General features: G+C 41.3%; 1 protein-coding gene and 2 pseudogenes across 2 annotated transcripts in view; 1 reads left to right on the forward strand and 2 right to left on the reverse strand.

The window, feature by feature from the left end:
• The window catches only part of VIRMA (vir like m6A methyltransferase associated), an 83,825-nt gene that overhangs the window by 71,429 nt on the left and 2,120 nt on the right, over positions 1-10,276 (reverse strand). For both annotated transcript variants that reach the window (XM_027765468.1, XM_006161291.3), the window contains exon 2: positions 1,664-1,779. In XM_027765468.1, the coding sequence (XP_027621269.1) occupies positions 1,664-1,779 (116 nt within the window). The remainder of the gene's footprint in view (positions 1-1,663; positions 1,780-10,276) is intronic.
• On the reverse strand, positions 3,026-6,290 carry LOC102468969 (ferritin heavy chain pseudogene; annotated as a pseudogene).
• LOC114004522 (uncharacterized) lies at positions 5,119-5,235 on the forward strand (annotated as a pseudogene).

A 10,276-nucleotide genomic window follows, 5' to 3' on the forward strand; every position in this document is an offset into this window, starting at 1 on the left:
AAAGAAAAGAAAAGAAAAACTTCATCTAGGGGCCAGATGGTGCAGAGATAATGCAAATGGATCCACATGGGAAGGTCTCAGATTCATGTATCAAGGCCTCCTTGTAAACACAAGGTACACATAAACATCTAAGAGGGGGTGGATAGAAGCATAAAGATCCTTTTGGTGGTGCCTTTTTCATTTCTCTCAAGAACTGAGTAAGACTAGCCCAGTAGTCTAGCAGCTAAAGGAATGAGTTCTCACATGGAAAACCACAGTTCGAATCCTGGCCCAAATGGCTTGAAAAACACACCAGGCACATGTGCATGATGCTCAAAATCCCAACAGAACAGTGAAATAGAAGAAAAAGGATGTGATGTGACCACGCCCTACTAAGGGGTGCTTTTTCATTCCAGCTCTCTCTTTCCTCCCTCCACCGATGAGTGTATGTACCCTCTAGCAATAAAAACATATACATACATACATGCACGTGTATATAAATACACAAACTTTAAAAACTTTGTCTATTAGGCCAGCAGGTGACATAGTGGTTAAGGAACTGGATCCCACATAGCTGACTGCATTGTTTAAGTCCTAGATCCAGTGGCCTGAAAAACACGATGGACACAAGTGTATGTGTGCCCAAACTCCTGAGCAGAGAATGGAGAAGGAATTGTGGCATGGCCATCCTTCCTGCAGGGTGATTTCTCACTTGCCCTTTCTCTCTCTCTCTCTTTCTGTCTCTCCTTTCCAATGAGTACAGGGGACCTATGGCAAAAAAAGAAAAAAAAAGTTGTTTTAAAATTCATCTACTTGAGGCCGGCAGATGGCATGGTGGTTGAGGCACTGGACTCCAACATGACCGACCTCAGTTCGAGTCCTAGACTTGGTAGCTTGCTTTCTCATTTGCCCTTTCTTTCTCTCTCACTTGCCCTTTCTCTCTCTCTCTCTCTCTCTCTCTCTCTCTCTCTCTCTCTCTGGCTAAATAAAATTATAATAAATAAATCTTTTTAAAAATTCATCTACTTGATTATGCCACCCCAAAATATTTTGGAAAATGTAAACCTATTTCCACCAATTATTTTTTAAAAAGATGAATAAAAAAAAATCTTGGGTTGCCCAAACACAAAGAATAGGCCCACCAGAGATCCAACAATTCTGACTGGCTGGAAGGCTAGAAGGAGAACTGGCATGTGGCAAGACTCTGTCAGAGGTCCTATACCTTCTATCCCATAAAATGAATTAACTTTTTAAAGAAAGAAAAAGAAATTCTTACCTAGTACTTAGGTCAAATAAGTATTCAAGTTTATGATGCTATATGTATTGTATGAAAAACCTAGACTTAATTACATGCAGCATAACCAAAATTGAATAGATTTTCAGGTTTATTACTTAAGAAAATTATTCCTTAAAATTTATTACCCTAAAAATATGCTTCTGGGGGGTCCAGCAGGTGGCATGTTGGTTAGGGCACTGGACTCCCACATGGCTGACTATAGTTCAAGTCCCAAACCTGGCAGCTTGCTTTCTCACTTTTCCCCTCTCTCTCAGACTCTCTCTGGCCAAATCAAAAAATAATAATGATGATGATCAATAAGATTAAATAATTATTTTTAAAAAAGAGAGAAGAGTATGTTTCTAAGACAATCTTTAGTCAAAAATAATTTTTTCAGAACTGACTTACCCATATGCTCTACTGTCAGGCAGGCTGCTATGGGCTCTTACTCCTGGAGGTATAACTCGTACTTCATTGATATAAACGACACATGGAAAACGAACCACATCTATATGAGAACTTTGCTTTAAAAAAAAATGGGAGACACACTGTAAGCAAAACACTGCTTTTCTACTCAAAATTTACTCAATTCAAAATATCTCGACTGCAAATTCCGTATCATTAAATATTATTTACAAAACTGTATACATCAGGGCTGGCAGGTGGCATGGTGGCTAAGGTGCTGGACTCCCACATGGCCAACCGTGGTTCAAATCCCACATCGGGCAACTTGCCTTCTCTCTCTCCTTCCCTTTTCCCCTCCCTCCCTTCCTCCCTCCCTCTGGTCAAATTGAAGACTAATAATAAATAATAATATGAAATCAAATAAAATAATTCTTAAAAATATTTTAAAAACAAAGCTATATAAATCTCTTTGTAGTAAAAGTAGCTGATAATAAATTTTCCTAATTAAATCTCTCAATTATTACAATGCTTTCTGCAATGTAGAGGGAACTTCAAAAGCTTCATGGAAAAACTGATCTAAAGTATGAGTTTGTTTTCCTGTAAAAAGTATTTAAAATCCATGCATAGTTTTTTCTTAACTTGCACTTTCTGGGGACCAGAAGATGGTGTAATGGCTACATCACTGGACTCCCATGTAGTCGACTGCAATTCAAGTGACAGACCCAGCGTCTTAAAACTCACACCGGGCACATGGGCATGCATGCCTAATATCCTGAGAGGAGAATGAAGGAGAAGGGAAAGCAGCATGCTCATCTCACCTGAGAGGTGATTTCTTACTTTCTGCTTCTCTTTCTCTGTCCAGCAAGCACACATATCCTATAGCAAAAAACTCTCTTAAAAAAAAAAAAAAAAAACACTTGCATCTTCCATGAACTTTTTGAAGACCTCTTATATTTACTTCCCTGCTAATGTTTACTTAGACCAATAGAGATCTATAATCCCTTACCTGAAACCTTTGAACCAGATGCCTCTCAGAATCCTTTTTTTTTTTTTGAGAGAGAGATTTTTGCTATAGGGCACATGTGCTCACGAGAGAGACAGAGATAGAAAGTGAAAAATCACCCTCCCAGGAAGACGGCCATGCTGCAATCCCCTCTCCACCATTCTCTTCATGCACATACACTCACCTGGTGTGATTTTTGATTTGGTTTGGTTTTTGAGTTTGTTTGTTTGTTTGTTTGTTTACATACCAATTTTCTTTATTTGAAGGAATAGTACAAATTAAAGAACTTAGGTAGATGTCTTGGTACAACTTATAGAAAATGTAAAAGAAACCCCAACATGCATGCCTTGATACAGGGAAATCACCTCGTGGCTCTGGGGAAGTTAGCCTCAGGCTTAGCTCTTCTTATCACTGTCTCCCAGGGTATGCTTGTCAAAGAGATATTTTGCCATGCCAGATTACAGAGCTCCCATCTTGCACAGTTAGTTACATGGTCACCCAATTTTTTGATGGACTTCACCTGCTCATTCAGGTAATGCATCTCAATGAAGTCACACAAATGGGGGTCAACTATGTCAGTGATCAATTTGTGTAGTTCCAGTAGTGACTGATTCACGTTTTTTTCCAAGTGTAATACATACTCCACTGCGTTCAGCCCACTTTCCCAGTCATCACTGTCTGGTTTCCTGATATCCTGAAGGAAGATGCGGCTACCTCATTGATTCTGCAGCTTCTTCAGTTTCTCAGCATGTTCCCTTCCCTCATGAGATTGGTAAAGAAAGTATTTGGCAAAGTTCTTCAAAGCCACATCATTACAGTCAAGTAGAAACACATGGATAGGTAGATATGGGAGACACAGAGCCCCAGGTTGATGGTGGCCTCCAAGTCCTTGGTGGGAGTTCTGGCGCACTTGTGAAGGGGACGCGATCGTGGCGGATGGCAGTGACAGCAGCTATGCCAGCACAGGAATGGCAGGGGCCTTGAAGTAGTCTGAGAGCACTGTGAGGAGGTGACAGAGGACTGGCTCTGTCAGGATGGTGGGATGGAATGGGGGATGAGCACCAGGTTCCATTCAAGCACTGTTGAAGGAGGAAACCACAGCAACTCCTGGTGGAGAATGCCTCTCTCTCTCTTTTTTCTTTTTAATAGATATTTTTTACTATAGGGTCCATGCACTGGCCCGACAGACAAGGAGAAAGAGACAGAAAGCAAGAAATATCCCACACACACCAGGGATGGCCACGCTGGCAATCCCTTCTCCTCCATTCTCTTCTCAGGATCTCAGGCACACAAGCACATGTGCCTAGCTTGAGGTTTAAGGCAACAGGTCCCAGATTTGAACTGCAGTTGACTATGTGGGAGTCCAGCGACAACCATTATGCTAACTCCTAGTCCCAGAACCTCAGGTTTTTAATTTTCAGAAAGGTAAATAAATATCATGCTGCAATCTCTTGGGCAAGTATGCACATTCATCAGTTGTTAGTCAAGTGAAAGTTTAGTACTTGAAACATACAGCCAGTCATGAGGGATATAGGTGTCTTAACCACCATGCCATCAGCTGGCACCTCTCTCTGTTTCTCTCTCTCTCTACACAAAAATGAAAGAAATAAACTTTTTTTAAGGTGTTTATCATAGAGCATGTGCACTCGCCAGAGAGACAGAGATGGGGAAAGCAAGAAATCACGCCCCAGGGGGGATGGCCATGCTGCAATCCCTTCTCCTCCATTCTCCTCTCTGGATTTTGGGCATGCATACACACATGCCCAACATGACTTTTCAAGCCACCATGTCTGGGACTCGAAGCATGGTCAGTCATGTGGGAGTCCAGCACTTTAACCACAGAGCCACATGATGGCCCAATAAATAAAATTGTAAATGTGTATTGTGTTGTAAGAGTGTAACAGCTGCTGCCATTTTCATTAAATACTTATTTCTAAATATTTATTAAATGTTATTCTATACCAAGATACACTAGGTCTGAAGGTAAAAAGACAAGATCTCTGCCATTAAGGAAGAGACAAACTATTGTGGTAGACAAATAGGTAGATTGCCATAATACAGATTTATGTAGGAACCTATGAACATTTAAAAGGATATTTACCTACTCAAGATTGTGGGGCCTACCTGTGGCTTGGAGATCAAGACAGCTGAATCCTAGGACCAGCAGTTAGCGTAATGGCTATGTTGCTAGACTCCCATGTAGTCGACCGCAGTTCGAGTCCCGGACTCAGTGGCTTAAACTCACACCGGGCGCGTGTGCGTGCATGCCCAAGATCCCGAGAGGAGAATGGAGGAGAAGGGATTGCAGCGTGGCCATCCTCCTGGGGGATGATTTCTCGCTTTCTATCTCTCTGTCTCTCTCTGACTTTCTAGCGAGTACATGTGCCCTATAGCAAAAACCTCTCCAAAAAAAAAAAAAGATAGCTGAATCCCATGCAGTCAACAATACAATTCAAGCTTTGCACAGTGGCAGTACCGTAGCCAATAAGGTTTATCCGAGGTGCGATTATTGCTAATTGAAACAATACGACTCAAGATCTGAACCCAGGGGCTTGAGAAACACACCGAGTGGATGTGCATGCAAAACCCCAAAAATAAGGAGAATAGAGAAGGTATTATGGCGTGACCATTCCCCATGAGGTGGAAGTGCTTTCTCACTTTGCCTCTTTGTGTCTGTCTCTCTTCAGTGAGTACACATGCCCTCTGGCAAAAATGTAAATACAGCCAGTCCCAAAGCACAGTGTTTAAAAGATATGTATAAGGAGCCAGATCCCACATGGCTGACCATAGTTCAAATCTAGGCTCCAATGGCTTGAAAAACATACTAGGCATGTGTGCTTCCACACCCAAAATCCCAACGGAATGGAGACATGGGAGGAAAAGGATTGCAGCATGACCATATGCACAAGGGAGTGCTTTCTCTCTCTTCCTCTCTTTCCTTCTCTGTCTCTCCCTCTCTCTCTAGCAAGTGCACATGCCCCCTGGCAAATTAAAAATAAAAAAAGAAAGAAATTACACATTTATAAGCTGGATGGCCCTTGAGTCGAAGGAAAGGAGGAAGGAAAGAAACAAGGAAGGAAGGAAAGAAAGAAGGAAGGAAAGAAAGAAAGTAAAGAAAAATTATGAGTAAACCTTTGTTAGGGGAGAAGAGGAATACAGATGAGGTTTCCTAAGAGGAACATCCAGGTCTTTAAGGAAAACAAGAATTGATGGAAAAGAGGAAGTGGAAGAGCTTTCTATGCAAACCAAGAAGGCATGCACAGAAAGAATGCCAGCAGAACTTGGAACGTTCAACAAACTGCAAGCATAGTTCACCATGGCTAGAGGGCAAAATAAGGGAGGAAAGTAGGACAGAGTAGTAGCTGTGCTCAACAGACTTAGAGTAATTCATCCGCAGCCAGAAGTCAACCCTAAATTTATGTCTCCATCTAGGACCTTTCTTCTGAACTCCAAAACACTATATCCAACTACTCACCACGCATCTGGACTTAAATATTCCCCTGGCTCCACAAACTCACAAAGTCCAAAATTAAACTTTCCTACAAAACTGACTACCACCATCCACACAATACCCAAGACATTATCTATCATCCTTGGCTTGGTTTCTCTTTCACCTAAATCATCCATTTATTCAAATACCAAGTCCTATCAATTAAACCCTAAATAGCTGTCCAATCTGTATATTTCTCTCCATATCTAATGTTGCATCTTTAGTTCTATACACTACACTGCTCTAACATGTAACATGGATCACAGCGATAGGATTCTTTGTTTTATGAATTATCTTTATTTACTTATTTTAATTTGACGAGAGGCAGAGAGCGAGCGAGAGAGAAAGTGAGAAAACGCACAGAGCGAGCGAGAGAGAAAGTGAGAAAACAAGCTGCCAAGTCCGGGACTCAAACTGCAGTTGGCCATGTGGGAGTCCAGCGTCCCCAACCACGATGCCACCTGCCAAACCTACAGCAATGGGATTCTAATTGGTTCTGTTTATTTAAAAAAAAGAAAAAAAAAGTTTATTTATTTATTTTACTTTTCATTTGACCAGAGAGGGACAGAGAGAGAGGACAAGTGAGAAAGCAAGCTGCCAGGTCCAGGACTCAAAATGCAGTCAGCAATGTGGGAATCTAGCACCCTTAACCACCACGCCACCTGCCGGTCCAGTTCTGGGCTTCTTTCTTGCCTCCCTTCAACCACTCTCCTACTACAGTGTGGTCTTCCTATAACAGAACATAACTTTATCACTCTCCTGCACCTTATTGTGACCAAACTAAACTCCAACAACTTACAAACAAGCTTGGCCTTTTTATCACTCCAAAGTTAAATCCTTAAACAAACCAGGTTCTTCTCATCTTCATGCCCTCATTAATACTCTCTGCTTAGAACCCCTTCATTTCCTGTCCTAACTCCCTTTAAATGTCAATTTTCTCTGAAAGCAGAGCCTGATGGGAACCAGCAGTTAGTGTAATGGCTATGTCGCTGGACTCCCACGTAGTCCACCACGGTTCGTGTCCCGGACTCGGTGGCTTAGAACTCACGCCGGGCGCGTGTGCGTGCGTGCCCAAGATCCTGAGAGGAGAATGGAGGAGAAGGGATTGCGGCGTGACCATACCCCCTGGGGAGTGATTTCTCGCTTTCTGTCTCTATGTCTCTCTCTGTCTGTCTGGCGAGTGCACGCGCCCTATAGCAAAAACCTCTCCAAAAAAAAAAAGAAAAAAGCGGAGCCTGATCAAATCTAAGAAGGGTACCACCATGCCCAAACCTGATCAAATCTAGATAAATGCTTCTCCCTAGTGTACCCAAATTCCCTATAAAACTGAATCACGATTGCCTCTTTTATTTCTCCCATTAGTGCATGGGTTTCAAGAAGCCAACTGAATCTCAGTTTACTGTATAGAAAGCAGGAACCCACATAATCGAATACAGTTTGAGTCAGAGATGTTGAAGGAGACAGAGAAAAAATGAGAAATCACTCTACACAAGATGGCTACACTGCAGTCCCCTTTCCACTCTTCTTGGGGTTCTGGGCCAGCACCCATGCACATACACCTGGTGCAAGTCTTAAGCCATTGGGTCTAGGACTCAACCCATGGTTGACCTTCTGGGAGTCTAGCACCCCAACCACTATGCCACCCACTGGTCCCCAAAAATAAATATCTTAATTTTACTAAATTTGAACTTCACTATAGAAAAATTGAAATTATAGAAAAATATAGGCTTTAATTGTCCCACCTTTTTTATTTATTTTTAAAACATCTACTTATTTATCTATTTATTGTGATTTTTGGGCCACCAGGTCCAGGACACGAACTGTGGTTAACCATGTGGGAGTCTAGTATTTGAAACACCTTGGTACCTGACGGCCCTGTTCTTTTTTATTAAAATTTTTTGGGGAGGCCAGTAGGTGGCATGGTGGTTAAGGTACTGGACTCCCACTTGGCAAACCACAGTTCAAGTCCTGGACCTGGCATCTTGAAAATCACACTGTGAGCATGTGTATGTACATGCCCAAAATCCCAAGAGGAAAATGGAGAAGTGGTTGTCGTGTGGCCATCCTCCCCACAGGGGGTGATATCTCACTTTCTCTCTATCTCTTTTTTGAGAGTACACATGCTCTATGATTTAAAAAAAAAAATCAATTAAATACAAATAGGAAATTATAAAAATAAATAAATTTTATTTGCCAAGAGGGCATTTGTGTGTGCCAGAAGGAAGCAGAGAAAGAGAGAGTGCATGCAAGAGAGAGAGAACATTCATTCAATGAGGTTGTGGTCATACCACAGACTCTTCTCTATTTCTGTATTCTGTTGGGATTTTGGGCATACATGTGCCTGGTGTGTTTTTCAAGCTGCCAGAGTTGAGACTCAAACTCCTTTCACAAGAGACCAAGTTCATATGCCAAACACCTTAATGAACTAATTCCTGATACTCTAAAATAAACACTGATTCCTCGCTCCTCTGAAATCATGTAGCCTTTATTTATACCACACAACGGGAGCTAAATATCAACTAAGGTCCTAATATGTCATATATTGATGGAAATCTTAAAAATAAACTCTAGAGCCAGCAGATGGCATGGTAAGTTGAGGTACATGGCAGACTGTGTGATTCCAGCTCTGGACCTGGAGGCCTGCTTTCTCACTTTCCCACTTTCTCAGTTTCCCTCTCTCCCTCTCAATCTGTCTCTCTCTGGTGAGTGCACAAGCCCTACAGAAAATTAAAATAATAATAAAATTAAATAAGTAATTCTTTTAAAAAATAAACTCCAAACAATTCCCATGCCTCTTCATTCACATTCTAATGTGAATCATAATTCTGTAGACCTAATCTCCAATACTTAGTTACAAATTTCTTGAGAACATTTTAACATGTAACATTATTCACAGATTCCGCCCCCCCCCCCATTCCTCTTTCAGGTACAGTTTAAATGTGATTCCTATGAAGATTTCCTCAATCACTCCCAGAAGAAAGTATTTACTACTTGCCCTATCTTCTCATGGTCCTTAATGTTTGTTTAAGAATTAATGAAGAAACAAGATTAAATATAAGATGAATTCATAAAAATTTTAAAAATAAAATGAATGAATGAATGCCAATTTTCCCAAACTCGAATAGTACTCAACTAATTCATTATATGCTTCTTTTCTTTTGCATTATTTTCTCTTTTTATTCATGATAGAGTGCATGCACATGAAAGACAGTTAAGAGATGAACACCCTGCACACAGTCTGGTCGACCAGTCCTCCAGTCTGTTAATCTTGGGCACTCACACATGTGTCCAGTAAGTCTCAGGCCAACCAGGCCAAAGATTCCAACAGGTCACCATGTAGGATTCCACCTCTCTGAGCAACGAATTACCACTGCACTATCAGGCTGGCTCCTTCTTCCATTTTTAACTGTTCTTTGTTTCTGTAAACATGATACACTTGTTCTGACACAACTACTGACTCTTTTCTAAAGCCCAACTGAAATTATAGTCAGAGAGGTACAATCAACAAACACCACTGACCTTATGATACGTGAGACTATAAATTTATTGTCAGTAAGACTGCTATCCCAATTACCTTGCCTTCTGACTTTTTTACAGACCTATCAACTATTCATTAAATTAGAAGACCAGGATTGTTGGAGTTGGCAGGTGGTGTGGCGGTTAAGGTGCTGAACTCCCACATGGCCAACCATGGTTCAAGTCCCAGACCTGGTGGCTTGTTTCTCTCTCTCTCTCTGTTTCTCTCTGATCAAATTAAAAACTAGTATAAATAAACAAAAGTAAACAAATAGTTCTTTTAAAAAGAAAAAGATTGAGATTGTCAACTTTTTATTTTGCCAAGTAAAGTATTAAAATATAACCACTATTGGGACCAGCAGATGCGGTAATGGTTATGTCGCTGGATTCTCACATGGTTGACTGCAATTCAAGTACTAGAGCCAGTAGCTTAAAACTCACCGGGTGCATGTGCGTGAGTGCCCAAGATCCCAAGGGAAGAATGGAGGAAAAGGGACTGTGGTGTGGCCATCCCCTCTAGGGAATGATTTTTCACCGTCTGTCTGTCTCTATCTCTCTGGCAAGCCCACATGCCCTATAGCAAAAAAAAAAAAAAGCTTGCTCTTAA

The sequence above is a fragment of the Tupaia chinensis genome, unplaced genomic scaffold (genome assembly GCF_000334495.1).
Source record: "Tupaia chinensis unplaced genomic scaffold, TupChi_1.0 Scaffold138407_1, whole genome shotgun sequence".
Lineage (NCBI taxonomy): Eukaryota > Metazoa > Chordata > Mammalia > Scandentia > Tupaiidae > Tupaia > Tupaia belangeri.